General features: G+C 50.8%; 1 protein-coding gene across 3 annotated transcripts in view; it reads left to right on the top strand.

Annotated features, from left to right (window-relative positions):
• Window positions 1-164: 164 nt before the first annotated feature.
• Window positions 165-18,397, top strand: part of PCSK7 (proprotein convertase subtilisin/kexin type 7) — a 31,158-nt gene continuing 12,925 nt past the window's right edge. The window contains exons 1-8 of one of the 3 annotated variants that reach the window (XM_053366288.1): window positions 165-260; window positions 2,565-3,077; window positions 5,636-5,770; window positions 8,481-8,646; window positions 12,181-12,271; window positions 13,818-13,872; window positions 14,189-14,327; window positions 17,174-17,274. In XM_053366288.1, coding sequence (XP_053222263.1) covers window positions 2,577-3,077; window positions 5,636-5,770; window positions 8,481-8,646; window positions 12,181-12,271; window positions 13,818-13,872; window positions 14,189-14,327; window positions 17,174-17,274 — 1,188 coding nt within the window. In that variant the 5' untranslated portion in view covers window positions 165-260; window positions 2,565-2,576. Of the gene's footprint in view, window positions 261-2,213; window positions 2,312-2,564; window positions 3,078-5,635; window positions 5,771-8,480; window positions 8,647-12,180; window positions 12,272-13,817; window positions 13,873-14,188; window positions 14,328-17,173; window positions 17,275-18,397 lie in introns of those variants that run through there. The other 2 variants (XM_053366289.1, XM_053366286.1) reach the window with 2 other exon arrangements.

Below are 18,397 nucleotides of genomic sequence, written 5' to 3'. Positions count from 1 at the left end.
CCACCGACCCGCCCTCCGGCTTCGGGGACGGGCGCAGCCGGGAGGGAGGGCCGACGGGGCGGGCTCCGGACGTGACGCGCCCGGCCGTGGCGCCGCCTTGGCCGCCCCCGCCGGATCCGACCTCGCTCGCTGCTGCTGCCTTTGCGCGGAACCGGGCAAGTAGCAGCAGCAGGAGCCGGGCTGGCAGCTGCGTCCCGGGGAGCGAGGCCGCTGCCGCCGCCTGCGCCCGGACCCATGCGCCCCGCTCCGCCTCCGCCGAGGTAGGTGCAGCAGCTGCTCGGGATCGCTCGGCGCGGCTTGCTTGTCTCCGCGCCCGGTGCTCGCTTGAGCCGATCCTGGCGGGCCCAGCACGATACCCGCGCCGCAGCTACGGCCGGGGACCGTCCGACTCCCGGGACGCGTCGAGGCCGTCGGCTAGCAGCCCCGGGGAGAGACCGGGGTGCCGCCGATGTTGCTGGGCCACACCCCCAGCACTTGCCTTCCGGGGGCGCCTCGCTTTGTGGCCGATGCTTGTAAGACTCCCTCCGCCCGCCACCTCCAGGGGGCCGGCTAAGTACGTAGTAGAAACAGGGCTGCATCCAGAAATTCCCGGCTTGACAGCCAGCCTTGCCCCCGCCACTACATACAAGATCCCCCCCCCCCGCTGCCTCCGCTGCCCTCCCCAGGTTTCCTCCTGCTCCTTTCCCTCTGGGACCGGCTGACCGGCTTCCCCATTGTTAGTGCCTGTTTGTGAAAGGAAGCCAACCCGGTGCCAAAGGAGCAGGCCCGTCCCAGGACTTCCTTGTTGGGCTGCCACTTCCACCTTTGGTTCTTCTTTCAGGGCTGGCACAAGGGAGCTTTCCTTCTGCCAACCAGTCACTGGCAATCTTGGTGGGCAGGTGCAGCTCCAGGTGCCAAGGTCCAGGTGAGGGCAAAAGGTGGAAATGAAAAGCACAACTTGCCAGTTTTTGGAGCTACATCAAAATCCAGAAGTTGGCATCTGGTTTTGATGCCTCAGGTCTTTTGAATGAACTTTGACTAGACTCTGGCCAGGACAAAACCCTTGGGTTAGTTGAGGCGACCAGTTTCTGGGTAAAGGGACCCCTGACTATTAGGTCCAGTCGTGACCGACTCTGGGGTTGCGGCGCTCATCTCGCTTTACTGGCTGAGGAAGCCGGCGTACAGCTTCCGGGTCATGTGGCCAGCATGACTAAGCCGCTTCTGGCGAACCAGAACAGTGCACGGAAACGCTGTTTACCTTCTCACCAGAGTGGTACCTATTTATCTACTTGCACTTTGACATGCTTTCGAACTGCTAGGTTGGCAGGAGCAGGGACCGAGCAACGGGAGCTCACCCCGTCACGGGGATTCGAACCGCCGACCTTCTGATCGGCAAGTCCTACTCCTGTGGTTTAACCCACAGCGCCACCCGCGTCCCATTGTTTGGAGCTGCATCAAAATCCAGAAGGTTGCATCTGGTTTTGATGCCTCAAGTCTTTTGAATGAACTTTGGCTAGACTCTGGCCAGGACAAAACCCTTGGGTTAGTTGAGGTGACCAGTTTCTGGGTACCTCTCTCCAAATGGATAACGGACTCCTAGGAACCAAATGCAACAGACTATGAGTTGCCATCTTCAGGCTGTAATAATGCAAATTAAAGTGCTTTCGACTTTGGAAACATTTGAACTTTGGTATAGACTTCTGACCTCATCTGAATGGATTGCCTTGGTAATGCTTGCAAGTTTCATACAAAGATAAGGTATATAAAATACAGCCTCTGTGGCCTTGTTTTGCTACAAGAAGCCTTCAAATTAAGTGATAGAAATCTGGAAAGTATCTATTGGGAGCAGGGCACTCTCTTGGCAACATCACCTGTCTCTCATATTAGTCGAGTTAATAGTTGTTGCTCCAGTTAATCCTTTCTTCACAACAGCATCTAAGATAGCATCCCAAAAGTTGAGTCCACTTTCAAACCAGGACACCTGCTAGATGAACCAGCAGCCATGACTTATTTTTCTTCTTGCATACATAAAAGCCAGCAGACTCATCATAGGTCTTTCTGGAGTTGTAGCAGCAGCAGCCTCCTGGGCATAACATCCACTCAGGCGCATTTTCTCCCAGGCTGTTGTCCGTAAAGTAATACTGTAAAGAGGAATTCTCCCTCACCTCCCTGCTGCTGAATCGGAGGAGGAAGGGGTTAAGAAACAGTATTGCAGAAGCTGAAGTCAGACAGTGTGTGTGAGAAAGAAGATCAGCTGATGAAACATTAACTCGCCTTTGCAGCCCAGGAGTCAGAAATGCTCTCCTTTAGTAACCATTCTGCCCGTGGAAAGGTGAGATTCCCTAGCTTGACTGCTGTCTCTGCCCCCATTCTTCCCCCCCCCCACACTACTACAGTAATACCAAACAGGAAATCCATTTCAGTTTCACTTTCTACAGGGTGTTTCTGCTTTCTGCACTCACGGTAAATGGGTTTCAGCAGGGGTTTGGGGCAAAGTGAGTCCCTCTATTCTTCCTGGGGCTGGACGCAAGCCAGGCATAGGGGAAAGCAGGGGGGCTGTTCTGACCTTGCCCTTGCCCTTGCAGTTCGCCTGTCGGATGCCGCCCTGGAGGGGGACAGAGCCATCATGGAGAGCGATGATGGAGGCCGCACTGCATGTCCACATGTGCCTTTGGCTGATCCCGGCCTGGATCCCTTTGCTGTTGCCAAATGGATTTGCCTGTGGAGCAAAAGTGCCGCGTGGGGCCGAGCCCTGCCGGGCAGCCCAGTGCCGTGGGGAGCTGACGTGGGCGGTGCATTTGACGGTGCCAGAGGGGTCCCCTTCCTCTGAGGAGGAGCTGGACTGGCGGGCGGAAGAACTGGCCAAGGAGGCCGGCCTCGTGAACATTGGCCGGATCGGGGAGCTCAGAGGCCACTACCTCTTTGGCTACCAGCTGGCAAGCCCAGCGGGCCTCAGCCTGGAGGCCATCCAGCGGTCAGCGGAGGCGGTCTTTGCACAGCACGACAGCGTGAGGTGGCACGCCGAGCAGCGGTTTCTGAAACGCTCCAAGCGCAGCTTGCACTTTAACGACCCCAAGTTCCCGCAGCAGTGGCACTTGGTGAGTGGGTCTCCTGGCTTTGTGGGAGGGGCAAAAAGGCAGCTTCCAGCTGATGCCCAGGAACTCTGGGTGAGGCAGAGGAGGAGTCAGGTGCTGTTGCCCACTTCCAAGGGCACTTTTCCCTTTTCTTGCGAGGAATCCTATTCGGAATAAGGGGATTTCCCTTTTAAAAAGGGAAACTTTGGCAGCTATGCTCCTTCCCCTGTAACCCTCTAGGCCAGGGGTCAGCAAAACTTTTCAGCAGGGGGCCGGTCCATTGTCCCTCAGACATTGTGGAGGGCCAGACTATATTCTTTTTGGGGGGGGAATGAACAAATTCCTATGCCCCACAAATAACTCAGAGATGCATTTTAAATAAAAGGACACATTCTACTCATGTAAAAGCACCAGGCAGGCCCCACAAATAACCCAGAGATGCATTTTAAATAAAAGCACACATTCCACTCATGTAAAAACACTCTGATTCCTGGACTGTCTGCTGGCCAGATTGAGAAGGCGATTGGGCCGGATCTGGCCCCCGGGCCTTAGTTTGCCTACCCATGGAATAGTGGCTCCCTTCCTTATCCACCGTCTTTCTGAGGCTGCCACAGAGAAGCCATGGTGCACTCAATATCATGTAGATGAGATGACTTTACCTCAAGGTCTAAGTGAGGGAAGCACATAAGAAAATACCCATGCTCTAGGCCACAGGCTTCCTCAAACTCGGCCCTCCAGATGTTTTGAAACTACAGTTCCCATCATCCCTGACCACTGGTCCTGCTAGCTAGGGATCATGGGAGTTGTAAACATCTGGAGGGCCGAAGTTGAGGAAGCCTGCTCTAGGCAATGTCAGACTACAACTCCCATCAACCCCTGGACAATGTACAAGGTTGATGGGAGTTGTGGTCCAGCAGCATCTAGAGGTCTCCCTCAGGTTCTCCACCCATCCCATTGCAGGGCAGCAGTGCCAGATTGCCCCCGCAAGCATGGGTGCCTGGGGCCATGTGGCGTCGTGTGCCGGGGCCATGTGTGTTACGTCGTCACAACCCCAGCGTGCTGATGGCACTTGAGCATGTGTCGTGGCACGGTGATGTAGTGCATGCACGTTGGTGACATGGTGATATAGCAAGCATGCACCTTGTGACATGCATTTGCAGCTGCGCCACACTTTATGAGTGCCTGCCCCCGCCATTTTAAATGCTATGGGAGCCAGGGCACCCCCAGCTTCGGGGACTCGGCACCTGTGTTTCAGGGTACATATAATGAGCCCCAGTACTTGAGTGAAATCAGGAGGTGGCCTTTGAGCTATTTCCTTGCTGTCTACTCGCAGGAGTGGGCAGCAGAAAATCATACAAAGTGAGTTGTAGTTACCGTATTTTTCGCTCCATAAGGCACACCTGACAATAAGGCACACCTACTTTTGGGGGGGGGGATTCAAGAAAAAAAAATTATTTAAAGGGAGCGCTGAGCAGAGCCTGTATGCACCCCAGGCTCTGCTTAGCGCTCCCTTTCATGAGCCGCGTGGAGCGTGTGTGCGGCGCTTGCAGGCTTTTCCCCGAGGAGGGAGAAGGGAAAAGCCCCCAAAAGCCACACACACACTCCGTGCTGCTCTTTAAAGGGAGCGCGGCTCTTGGGGGCTTTTATGGGAGGTGGGGGAAGTGAGAGAGCCTCGCTCTGTCCCTTCCCCCACCTCCTGCAAAAGCCAGGGATAGCCACGCGAAGCCTCCCCAGGGCTTGTGGGGCTGGCGGGGGAAGCCTGGGTTTCCCCCACCCCCAGCCCCAAAGAGCAGGTTGGGGCTGGCGGGGGAAGCCCGGGTCCGTTTGTCCCCAGCCCCAGGGACCACACATTCGCTCCATAAGACGCACAGACATTTCCCCTTAGATTTTAAGAGGAAAAAAGTGTGTCTTATGGAGCGAAAAATACAGTACCTCTTTATTATCAGAACCATGATTGGAACAGGAGTGTCAGGCCTAATGAGCACAGCAACCCATCCCTGGTAGGTTCCCCCTCCCCCATGAAACAGTTGCCAAGACTGAAGGTCCCTGCCTCTCTACACCTGCCTGTCCTCTCCTCTCTAGGGTTTTCCCCCCAAGCAATCAGAGGCTGCACCTATGTTCCTGCCTTTGCTCCTCCTGTTTCATGCCTCTTCTGGTCCTGGGAGACCAGCGGGGAGGGGAGCTTGTTGCAGCAGGAGAGGAGGAGACACCCATGTTTCTTCACCAGCCTGACTCATCTGTGCCTCATCCCACTCTCCTGCTTCCACTTCTGCCTCTGATTCTGGACTTCTCTCCGCCACAGACTCTCCCTGCTCAGTAAGCCCTGTTACTCTTCCACTGCCAACACCTCCTCTTCCCAGTCTTCTCCCTATGACCGCTCATCATTATCCCACCACCATTCCCTGGACTCTGAGCCTTCTTCCCTTGGGGGTTCCCCGGATAGTTCCTCCCACCGTTCCTCTGCATCCAACCGGTCCACGACATCTGTAGCAAACCCAGGATCTGCTCCTGTGTGTGCATGTTGGCTTGCCTCCTTGCTGTGCCCTCTGAAGGTTGTGCCTCCCTTCTGTCTCCTGGCCTAGAACAACCGCAAGAGCCCTGGGATGGACATCAATGTGACGGGCGTCTGGGAAAGGAATGTCACCGGCCAGGGCGTGACGGTGGTTGTGGTGGATGACGGGGTGGAGCACACCATCAAAGACATCCAGCCCAACTATGTGAGTAGCTGATGCCACCACCATCCCTTTGGGCACCATAGCTGCCTGGGCTGGGCTTGGACAGTTAGGGCCCAGCTGGAGCCTTAGAGTAGGGCTGGGTGACATATTGATATATCGTCCCAAACTGGTTTGAAGTCCATATTGTGATATCTGTTTCATACCTGGCAATGTTTTGCGAATCATAGTGTGCGTGTGCTTATGCAAAAATCGCAATGTGGGGAAAAGCGTGAAGCCAGCCAATGCTTCTACAAAGCTCCATCCTTATTTCAGACATTGGACTCAGCAACATTAATTTTTTTAAAAAGTGTTTTAAATGCATTGTAACACTTCAACACCAGATGGCGCTGTAGAGTTCTATCCTTTGGCAATGTGATTTTGCATTACAGTGGTACCTCGGGTTACAGACGCTTCAGGTTACAGACACTTCAGGTTACAGACTCCGCTGACCCAGAAATAGTACCTCGGGTTAAGAACTTTGCTTCAGGATGAGAACAGAAATTGTGCTCCAGCAGCACGGCAGCAGCGGGAGGCCCCATTAGCTAAAGCGGTTCTTCAGGTTAAGAACAGACCTCCAGAACAAACTAAGTAGTTAACCCGAGGTACCACTGTATACTTCAATGTTTAGCTGGTGATATATCGCAATGTTGAAAACCAGATAGCGCCCAGCCCTACCTTAGAGGTGCAAGAGGCTTGCCTCTGAAACTTGGCTGGGCTGCAGAAGAGGACACTTGGCCTTTTAAGACTCAACCATCTGGATCTAGCAGGCAGCAACCTACCTGGCTTTTGGGTCAGGTGGCTGGGACTTAACTGGCAAATGGCCAGTCAGCTGAGTCCAGGCGGAAGGAAGCAAAGAACGGTAGGGCCTAGACCTGGCTTGGCTAAGGATAGCTTATATACTGTACATGCTGCTCCCAAGCAGCTGGGCCGGAGGCTGTCCCAATGGGGAATTGCTGGGCAGGATCCCATCACCCAGGCCCTTCTCTCTCCAGGCGTTGTGGAGCCGCGTTCAGGTTCTGTTGCCACCCAGCAGCAGGAAAGAATCTGCCGCATTGTGCTATGTTGGTGAATATGGTAGAGTTTCAGGCAGTTGCCAAAACCACCCTTGAAGGTCTTTGAAAACGGACCAAGTATTGACATTGTGCAAGTGCATCTGCATTTCTCTCACCTGAGGCAGCAAGAAAGGGGGCACTGGAGATGGGGTCGACATGATCAGAGCTTTTTTCCAGCCGGACCTCACCATTACTGAGTTCCGGCACCTCTCGGGTAGGCTCCATTGCTAGTACAGTGGTACCTCTGGATACAAACGGGATCCGTTTCAGAGCCCCGTTTGCAACCAGAAGCGAACGCAACCCGCGTCTGCATGTGCGCGGGTTGTGATTCGCCACTTCTGCGTATGCGCGTGACGTCATTTTGACCATCTGCGCATGTGCGAGCGGCGAAACCCGGAAGTAACGTGTTCCGTTACTTCTGGGTCGCCGCGGAGGGCAACCCGAAAGTGCTCAACCTGAAGCACATTTAACCCAAGGTATGACTGGACATGGGTGACGCGGGTGGCGCTGTGGGTTAAACCACAGAGCCTAGGACTTGCCAATCAGAAGGTCGGCGTTTCGAATCCCTGCGACGGGGTGAGCTACTGTTGCTCAGTCCCTGCTCCTGCCAACCTAGCAGTTCGAAAGCATGTCAAAGTGCAAGTAGATAAATAGGTACCACTCCGGCGGGAAGGTAAACGGTGTTTCCATGCGCTGCTCTGGTTCGCCAGAAGCGGCTTAGTCATGCTGGCCAATAAAGCGAGATGAGCACCGCAACCCCAGAGTTGTCCACGACTGGACCTAATGGTCAGGGGTCCCTTTACCTTTACCTGTGACTGTATAAAAGAACAAGGGAGGCATTCACGATGTGTTCCAGCACCTCTTTTTCTAGAAAAATAGCACTGGTCACAACCCACATTTCCTGCCCTGTCCTGTTCAGCTTCCTCTTTGAAATGGAAGGGGGCAGGGATTGTGACTGACTCAAAGCTCAATGGTGGCTGATGGTGGTTTCCTGGGCGTGCCACAGATTACCCAAATGCTTGTTCCCATCTTATTCTGAGCCCAGAAGCAGCACCTGCTGCCTTAGATCAGGGTCTTGGCATGAGGTGGAAGCTGGTTACTTAATATTCTACAGCCTTTTAAATGTGCTTGTTGTTTTTGTTTATAATTTATTTATTTGTGTTTTTATCTTGTATTTTATTCTGTGAACCGGCCTGAGATCTTGTGATGAGGGGCGGTGCATAAATTTAATAAATAAACACGATTTCCACCTCAGGAAATTATTTTTCTATATATATACATTTTTATTAATTTTTTAACATATCAGTACCAACAGTCATACGACATAACTTCTCATCTTATACAATATTTTGGCCTTCCGTCAACTCCTCTGATGATTTTCCGTCCGTCCCCCCTCAGGAAATTATGCGGTTCAGCCGTTTTTTATTTAATTAAAAGATTAGCCCTTCTGGGAACAAGAGCCTACAAGGATTAAAAGCGAGTGCAATTATTGTAGGCAACAAAATCACAATAAAGCAGGAAAGAAGGAGCAGGATAGAGTTGGGGGCAGGGGGGAAGGGTGACTGGTGTTTGTTGAGTCCTGAGTGCTTTGTTCCTCAGCTGCAGTTACCCTCACACTCCCAGGAAAAAGGACTCTCAACTTTGCGCCTGGTCTCTTTCAGAGCCCTGAAGGCAGCTATGACTTGAACTCCAACGACCCAGACCCCATGCCCCACCCGGACGAGGAAAACGGCAACCATCATGGGACCCGTTGTGCTGGGGAGATCGCAGCCGTCTCCAACAACAGCTTCTGTGCTGTGGGAGTTGCCTATGGCAGCCGGATTGCAGGTACTGGCACCCGATGGCAGGGGAGAGCTGCGGTGGCTCAGTGCCAGAGCACTGCCCAGTTGGAATCTGCAGGGAGAGAAGCTCTTGCCTGACATTCTAGAGAGCCTCTGCCAGCCAGTGTGGAACGCACTGAGCTAGATGGGCTCGCAAGCTGACTCAGAAGAAGGGTCAGCTTCTGGTGTTCCTCTGTTTGAGTTGGACTCTGCCCAGTTGCTGAAAGGAAAGTGGGTGGGATTCAGCTGGCTTGCATTTCTGCAGGTGAAGCAGTGTCCCAAAGGCTGCTGTGGCAGAGCGTGAGCTGTGAGCCAGGAGGTCCCCATTTCCCCTCATGGTTACCCCTGCCGTGAACTCATGAGGTGACCTTAGGCAAGCCATTATTCCTTTAACACCCACGGACCCCTGCATCTTTACACATACACACATATGGGCATAATAATGACATTACTACAGGGCATACAGGGGTGTTATGGGGTGTTAGGGGAGGGATAGTTCTTCTGGTGGGAGACATGTTGCTCCTTTTGGGGTAATTCGTCTGGTCCCTACTCTGCATTCAGCTCTCACCTGTAGCTCGGCATGCAACGGCACCCTCACCCATGGAACCCTTTTGTAGGGTTGCCATATGTCTTCTTTTTCCAGGGCATGTCCTCTTTTCTGGTCTGGTTGCCATATGTCCTCTTTTTCCAGGGCACGTCCTCTTTTCAGATTTTGTTGCCATATGTCCTCTTTTTCCAGGACACGTCCTCTTTTCAGGTCTGGTTGCCATATGTCCTCTCCGCCCCCCCCCCCCCGACACATCCTATTTTTCAGGGTGGATTTTTAAAATCTGGCAAAATGTACGGAGGTTTTTCTGTTTGGTACTTGTGTTTACAGTAACCCAATAATTTTTTTTAGTGCATTAGACTCAAATCTAAGGGACTCAGCTAAGCTGGTCTGTGGCAGAGAATTGCAACAGAGCGGTATCTTAAACTAGCTACATACAGTCGTACCTTGGTTGTTGAATGGAATCCGTTCTGGAAATCTGTTCAACTTCTGAAAACGTTCGACAACCAAGGTGCGGCTTCTGATTGGCTGCAGGAGCTTCCTGCACACAATCGGAAGCCGCGTAAGCCGCGTTTGACATTCGGTTTCCTAAGAATGTTCTCAAACCAGAACACTCACTTCCGGGTTTGCGGCGTTCAGGGGGCAAAACATTCAACTCCTAAGCAGTTTGGGATCCAAGCTACGACTGTACTGTATAAATCCTTTCTCTTGTGGCTGAACTAAAAGGACACTGGCTCAGCTACAAGATCTTGGAGGAGGAGCCTGGAAGAGCAAGAGTTAATATCCCCCTGCCTGTCAGGAGAGTCTATATGTCTATGTTCAACAGTTCAATAAATTGTTCTGTGCACACTTATGTTCACAAAGATGTGAGCATGAGTCCAAATACTTTCATGTGGCGAGTGAGGGAGCAATATGTATTATACTTACTTTGTTGTTGAAAGTTGAGAAAATTCTTACTATCAATATATCCCAGCTGCTATAGCCTACGTATTTTTAAATAGGGATATTTATCTGTAAAACGAGAGTCATCAAAGCAATCCATACCTAAAAGCAGGAGTTGGCAGATGTGTCCCTTATTTTGCTTTTCAAAATATGGCAGCCCTAACTTTTTGGCTTCAGCACAGTATTTGCCACATCTGGGGGTGGGGGCTGTGTAAAGCGAGGGAGGGTGTCAACAAACCTGAAAGTCATAGGCTGCCATTCTCCGCTATGGACAGCAGGTGGTGTCTTCTCCCTATCCCAAGATAATCTTGTGGGGAGGACAGGACACCCCCCCCTTGTTCAGAGCATAGGTTGCTTTGCTTCACAGGCTTTCGAGGGTGTGTGGTGCATGCATTCCTCTTCAGTGCAAACTGGAACTGCACAAAGGTGCTCTCAGAGCAGACTGGCAAACACAGTGCGAGAGGGGAGCCTTGCTGAGCCTCGGGGGCTTTTCTGTGGCCCCCCTCCAAGATGATCTGGTGAGGCAGTAACCGCTGTGCTCGCAACTCCCCGAACCGCAGAGAACGAAGGATGTTTGTTTTGCCGCTGAGCTGGGTCGCTGCCGGTCTAGACTTCCCCTGCAAATTGGCTCAATTAGCACCTCTCTGGTTCATTGGGAACATGGTTCCGGATCAAGTGCGTCTGTTTGCTCTCCCTGCGGGAGGTTTGTGGCTTGAAAAAAACCAAACGTAGCTGCAGACATTCACGGTTTGACAGTATGAAATTGGTGCATTACACGGGGGTCTGATGGCCGAAAAGATCTCTTGCTGTTTTGCAAGTGGTTTAGATGGAAGTGGAGCTGGGTGGCAGCTGAGCACATGCCACCTTGATGGTGGAAACAGGAATTCCAGGGGGGGCGGAGGTAAGCAGGGCAGATCCCAGACCAGCTCTTCTTGCTGCTCCTCTGACCTCCTGACCCATCCCTTCCCTTTTTTCTTGTAACAGACACACACACAGTCTGGGATCAGCTCAGCAGGTGAGAATAAGTTCCCCCAACTTCCTTTTGCTGTTTAGCAGGTGTGGCTTCCACCAGCTCCACTTTCACTCCAAAGATACAGCATTGCTAGCCACTGCTTAAGTAGCCCAGGGGTGGGGAACCTTCAACCTGCGGGCCAAATGCAGCCCAGCATCCCCCTCTCTCTGGGCCTCCGGACTGTGCAGGCCATGCACCTTCCTCAAGCCACACCCCTCACTGGCTCCTTTACTGGCCCTCCTCTAGTGATGTTACCTGGCTGGAGCATCCCTTGCACCTGCAGGGACACCTCTTGCTTGCCTGCCTGAGAGTAATAATAATAATAATAATAATAATAATTTTATTATTTGTACCCTGCCCATCTGACTGGGTTTCTCCAGCCACTCTGGGCAGCTTCCAGTATATACAGAAACATAACAAAACATCAGACATTAAAAACTTCCTCATACAGGGCTGCCTTCAGATGTCTTCTAAAAGTTGCGTAATTGTATAGTTACTTATCTCCTTGGCTTCTGATGGGTGTTCCACAGGGTGGGGTGCCACTACTGAGAAGGCCCTGTAGCTTCACTTCTTGCACACAGGGAGCCACCAGAAGGTCCTCAGAGCTGGACCTCAGTGCCCAGGCTGAAAAATGGGGGTGGAGACGCTCCTTCAGGTATACAGGGCTGAGGCCGTTTAGGACTTTAAAGGTTGGCATTATTCCTTTGAAGTGTGCTCTGAAATGTAGGTCTTTTGGGACCCTTGTTATATGATATTGGGGGCTGCTGCCAGTCACCAGTCTAGCTGCCCCATTCTGTGTTAGCTGTAGTTTCCGAGTCACCTTCAAAGGGCAGTGGGTTACTTTTATTCCCATTTTACAGCTGGAGGGGCTGAGAGGGAGAAGGCCACTTTCCTGCAGCAGCCAGTGTCCTGGGCCGAATCAAGACTTGAACACAGGCCTCCTTGCTCTGGGATGGCACTGGAAGCCTCTGTCGGTGTGTGCGTCTGAACTGCTTGCCAGGTCTCTCCTGCCCTTGCCTTACCTGTCTTTGTCTGTGCAGGGATCCGAGTGCTGGACGGGCCTCTCACTGACAGCATGGAGGCTGTGGCTTTCAACAAGCACTATCAAATCAACGACATCTACAGCTGCAGGTCAGTGCTGGAAGAACGGCAAATAAATAAGAAGCTTTTGGGGGGGAGGGCTTTGATCACAGGGATGTGAACCGAGTCCCCTTTGTGGGCAAAGTCCGTGCCACGGGCTCTGGTCTCAGTTGCAGAAGGGCTGGTTTGCTAGATGCTTGATGGCGTCCCCGGAAATTGCATCACCCAGGGCACCAGCAGGCACTTCCTTTTTCCTACAGTCTCCCCTGCAGGCTGCTGGAGCTGTTGGGTCAGTTGTGATGGAGAGAACGGGGAATCCTGTTCATTCACTGCAGAGCCTGTGTGGCCCCATAGAAGTGGGAAAGGGGTTCTGTTGCCCTGGCCTGCCACTTCCAGGAACGCCTGGTATCCCAGGTTGTTGTTGTTTAGTTTGAAACATCTTTATTGAAAGTTCAAAAAGTACAAAATCATATGTGTACTAAATATTGTGAGACATAAATAAAAGAGAGAACAAGAAAAAGAGAAACAGAACCCGTGTAGAAGGGAAAATAAAGGGGAGAGGGGGGGAAACCCCCCAAACTGTATACTTTGCAAGGTTGTTATTGTACTTTACCAGATCTTAACCTATTACAGTGCAGTGGTACCTTGGGTTATAGATGCTTCAGGTTGCAGACTCCGCTAACCCAGAAATAGTACCTCAGGTTAAGAACTTTGCTTCAGGATGAGAACAGAAATTGCGCGGCAGCGGGAGGCCCCATTAGCTAAAGTGGTGCTTCAGGTTAAGAACAGTTTCAGGTTAAGAACGGATCTCCGGAACGAATTAAGTTCTTAACCCGAGGTACCACTGTATTTGTAAGAATGGATTTCAAATGTCATTGAATTTATCCATGGCAAGTCTGTGTTTATATGCAAGTTGTTTATATGTTGCGAATTTGTATAAGTCTTCAATCCAGTCTTAGAAGGGAGCCGCATTTTTATTTTTCCAGTTCATCAGTATCAGTCTTTTTGCTGTGTGGTAAGGGCATAGAGAGTCCACTCGTATTGTCCTTTTGTAAGGTTCCGTGTACTGGGTATATAATGCAAGAGAACATTTTGCTCTGTAAATGTAAGGTGGTTCCATACAGTTCTGTTCCTAAAGTTACAGGTAGGTAGCCGTGTTGGTCTGCCGTAGTTGAAACAAAATAAATTCCTTCCAGTAGCACCTTAGAGACCAACTAAGTTAGTTATTGGTATGTGCTTTCATGTGCATGCAGACTTCTTCAGATACACATCTGTATCTGAAGAAGTGTGCATGCACATGAAAGTTCATACAGATGTGTATCTGAAGAAATCTGCATGCACATGAAAGCTCATACCAATAACAAACTTAGTTGGTCTCTAAGGCGCTACTGGAAGAATTTTTTTTATTTCGTTCTGTTGATAGTTTCAGTTAGCATCTACCAAAAATCTTTTAATATAGGACTATGGAAAAACATACGTTTTAGAGAAGCGTTATCCCTATTGCATCTCCAACAGTTGGATCTACCTTAGATACCCCAGGTTGTTGTGACCCTCAGATTTGTCCCTAAGTTCTGCTTCCTGGCATTTCCCTTCGCAGCTGGGGCCCCGATGACGACGGCAAAACCGTGGATGGTCCTCACCAGCTTGGGAAGGTACGGAGTTCAAGTTCTGCCGTCTCCTTTCCTGCCGGCCCAAGAGACTTGGAGAACACTGGGCCTCACAGGGTGGCTGTGGCGGAGGGAAGCAGCACTGCTGCATGCAATCGGCTGCGAACCACCGGATCGCATGCACAGGTTTTGAGGGAGCTGAAAGGTCTAGGATCCCTGTCCTGTGGGCTTTCCCTGTCACAGACCCATTGTCCTTGCTGGAAGTTCTTCAGAAAGGGGCCTGGGGGGATGCCCTGCACTGTGAGGGGGGTGAGGCAAGGTTGCCCCTGCTCACTCAGCTAACCCACCCCTTTTCTTTCAGGCCGCTTTGCAGCATGGGGTGATGGCCGGCCGCCAGGGCTTTGGCAGTATCTTTGTGGTGGCCAGTGGGAACGGAGGGCAGCACAATGACAATTGCAACTATGATGGCTACGCCAACTCCATCTACACCGTCACCATCGGTAAGAGGGCAGGCAGGGGCCTGTTTTTTACAGTCATACCTCGGGATGAATACGCTTCAGGTTAAGCGTTTTTGGGTTGCGCTCCACGGCGACCCGGAAGTAACGGAACGTGTTGTTTCGGAACGGAACGGGTTTTGCCGCTTGCGCATGCGCAGATATTCAAAATGACGTCATACGCATCCGTGGAAGCGGCGAAATGCAACTTGCAGACGTGCAGTCGTGTGTTAACATTCGCTTCAGGATGCAAACAGGGCTCTGGAATGGATCCCGTTCGTATCCAGGGTACCACTGTATTAATATTTTTACTGGAAGAATTTCAATTATAAAGAAATAAAGTGATGCAAAGGGGGGGGGGAAATCGAGGGAAGTGCGGGGGGGGGGGAATCAAAGATGTGTATAAGAAAGAATATATACAGTCATACCTCCGTTTACTTAACCCTCTGGTTATGTAAACTTCGGGATGTGCGCGCGGCAAACCAGGAAGTATTTAACTGGGTTTTGCCGTTCTCGCATGCGCAGAAGCGGTCCTCAGGTTGCGGAAACCTCGGGATCCGACCGGACCTCTGGAAAGGATCCTGTCTGCAACCAGAGGTACCACTGTGTATTGTTACAGAACCCCTAAACCCTAGAAATTAATAAATACCAGGGTTTGATGAATTGGGGAATGGATTAAAACGTAAACTGCTATTCATGTATGCTACTACAGCGGCAAGAATGTGATTTGTCCCAAATGGAAAGAAGCAGCAAAGGAAGAATGGATACAAAAACTTTTGGAATATGCAGAAATGGTGAAACTTGCCAGAAGAATAAGAATCAAGATAACGTATTGTTTTTTATAAAAGAATGGAAATGGTTTATTGAATGTTTACAGAAAAATTGTAAACAGATAAAAACATTGGCAGGATTATTGTAAACCTGCAGTTTCATAAGAGTATACATTTAAAGAAGATGAATAAACGAGCAAATTAAGTTAATTTGGATATGCAGAAGATACTAAAAATAAATTTAAGGAACCGCAGAAAGAGAGGGAAGGAAGTCAAATTTTGAAATGTCAAAATGATCGTAAATTAGTGAAATGTATAAACCTGAGAAGTATAAATATTTTTTTAAAAAAAAACCATAAACGGCAGGGCTGTGCCAGACAGGGAATTCCTGGGCTGCCTTATACAAACCAGCCTAGCTGGCTGGCTGAGGGAAGAACGAACTTGTTAAGGGTCATCAAGAAGACAACAGACCTTCGTGCCCCTGGTGTGACCAGAGACTGGAGATTAGGAAGGTTGCCAGGGTAACGGCTCTGGAGGAGGGCAAGGTGCTTCTGGGAAGAAGAAAGGGGAAGAAAGTCTGAGATCCATCTTGGAAAGGGAGAAGGAAGGAGGACTGCCTGCAATGCTTTGGGCCACGCTGTAAGATCTGGTCCCTCTCCATGCAGACTGAAGGTGTACATATAAGGGAGAAAAACCCATATTTCTTAAAGCAGGACAGTCTCTGCTGTGCCTTCTACTCTCCAAAGGGACACAGGCCCAGGGTGTGTGCCAGTGGCCCCATGCATTCCTGCCACGGCTTGCAGAGAGAGGTGTAGGCACTGGGCTTTTGTAACAATATATACCCCCAAAAATGAAGAGCAATGTACTATACTCCCATTCTTACATAAATTTGATATAGTGTTATTATCCTAAAACATATAGATGGTAATAGCCTACTTCATTCTGCATAAACTCATTCCAAATATTGTCATATGTATCTAAACATAGTCGACATCTGTATGCAGGCCATTCGTATGATGCAAGTGTTGACAATGGACTGTTGTCAACAGACCGACAATATGACAACATGGGCAGGCGGGAGCTTTGTGAAGAAGCTTTGTGTCTGTGAGAAAGACAGACAGACAGACAGACAGACAGACAGATGCATTGGGTTCCAAGCTCTTTCTGAAATCCAGATTCTCTCAAGCAGCCCTTCAGAGCTTGCATATGTTTTCCTAACGCAGGAACTTGAATTGGGCACACCTGGGGTCCCAAGGAAAAGCATTTCTCTGCAGCCACCACCGAGATTTTCTCCCCTCTTCCCTCCCCTTGCCCATTAGCCCTGGGCTTCTTGCTTCAGTTGCCAGGCTGCGCTGGAAGCCCCTGAAGAGCAGGAGCTCTGTCCTCCACCTGGGAATCTCTGCCCCTTCCTAGCACCAGTAGCCACTAAGTCACTCTTGCGGGATGAATAAGCCTACACTTGTGGGTTTTGGGAAGCTGCCCACAAGGCAGGAGCCAAATCAAAGCATGCAGGGGGGGCAAGGCAGGGGGAGAGGTTATTTTTCATGACTTTGTTTCATGTGTCCCACTGTGAATGCCCAAATCTTGTCCCCCCTCCCACGGAGCTGTCCTGCTAGTGGCTTGGCTCTGTTTATCCCGCTGAAAACATTTCCAGGATATTAAAGGTAAAGGGACCCCTGACCATTAGGTCCAGTCGTGACCGACTCTGGGGTTGCGGTGCTCATCTCGCTTTATGGGCTGAGGGAGCCGGCATACAGCTTCCGGGTCATGTAGCCAGCATGATGAACCAGAGCAGCTCACGGAAATGCCGTTTACCTTCCCGCCGGAGCGGTACCTATTTATCTACTTGCACTTTGATGTGCTTTCGAACTGTTAGGTTGGCAGGAGCAGGGATTGAGCAACAGGAGCTCACCCCGTCATGGGGATTTGAACCGCCGACCTTCTGATCGGCAAGCCCTAGGCTCTGTGGTTTAGACCACAGCGCCACCCGCGTCCCTTTTTTTCAGGATATTACTAAATACTAAATTGTGTGCATGTGCCACTTTCTTCAACCCCCTTTTTTTACCTCTTCTTTCCCTCCAGGTGCAGTGGATGAGATGGGGTACATGCCCTTTTACGCTGAGGAGTGCGCCTCCATGCTGGCTGTGACTTTCAGCGGGGGGGACAAGATGATGAGGAGCATTGTAAGTCCAGCAGCTTCCAAATGCTGCCGTTGCGCAGCACTGGGACACCCGATGGGTTTTTAAGTGCCTTGTCGTGACCCCCAGAGCCTGCCATGGGGGCCTCACCCATGCCAGCAAAAGTCTTTCCTGCAGGCACTGATAGGGAAGTCCAGCCAGATGGACGGGGTATAAAATAATAATAATAATAATAATAATAATAATAATAATAATAATAATAATATGGCTGCATGCAAGGAGCCTGGTGTGCTCTGCTTTGCAGGGCTTTTGCAAACTCCGAGTTAGCTCTTCTTCCCGTCGCCACAAGGGGCTTATCGCATGATGTTCTACTGTGTCCTTAATGGGAAGAATTTAACCCAGTTTCTTGGCTCCTGTTGATGCTTCCTGGCCAAGCTAGTGCATGTTTGAAAACGTGCATCTTGTGTCCAAGTGCAAATAACAACTGTCAGCAGCCGACAGAATGGTTCCACGCTCAACCTAAAAGTCAGCGGCGGGAGGGGAGGGGAGGACTGTGCTTGGCGAGGCAGAAGGAGGCAGCCAGACCTTTGCACCAGCACAGTTAGAACAGAGCTGTGATCTTTTTAAACAGCAAGAATGCATAAACACTGCCTTGCTTGATCACGGAGCAAGAGTCCACTTAGGCCAGCTTCCCGTTGCTCGGATGGCTGGCCAGGTGCCTCTAGGACCTTGTAGGCAAGGCATGACAGGAGCAACCTCCCTCCCCCCCCCCAAAAAAAGCACCCCTCACTCTTCTTAGGCCTGCCTTTCATTTATTTGCGATAGAACTAAGAGGAAAACAGCTTGTTGCACAAGGAGAGCTGAGAGAAATTGCCCAGCTTCCTTTAAATGCAAGCAAATGGGCTGCTAGTTAAATCAAGGAAGCAGTGGGGGCACTGGAGTCAATTAGCCTCTTCCCCCTCCCCAAATACAGATGTCCTGATCTTAATCACTCCCTGAGACATGCATACAAGTACCTACATGCTGTGTTTGAATTGTTGTAACCTGCCCTGGGAATTTAGGGTGAAAGGCAGATGGTGAGGATGATAGTTAATACGTGCCCCCATGCAACTGGCTGGGGCTCTCAATATAGCAGGTTGTGGGGGGTGGCAGGGTTTGACCATCCCAT

This window comes from Podarcis raffonei, chromosome 15, assembly GCF_027172205.1.
Source record: "Podarcis raffonei isolate rPodRaf1 chromosome 15, rPodRaf1.pri, whole genome shotgun sequence".
In the NCBI taxonomy this organism is placed as follows: Eukaryota; Metazoa; Chordata; class Lepidosauria; order Squamata; family Lacertidae; genus Podarcis; species Podarcis raffonei.
The sequence above is the reverse complement of the archived record's forward strand: the minus strand, read 5'-3'. Positions and strand labels throughout refer to the sequence as shown.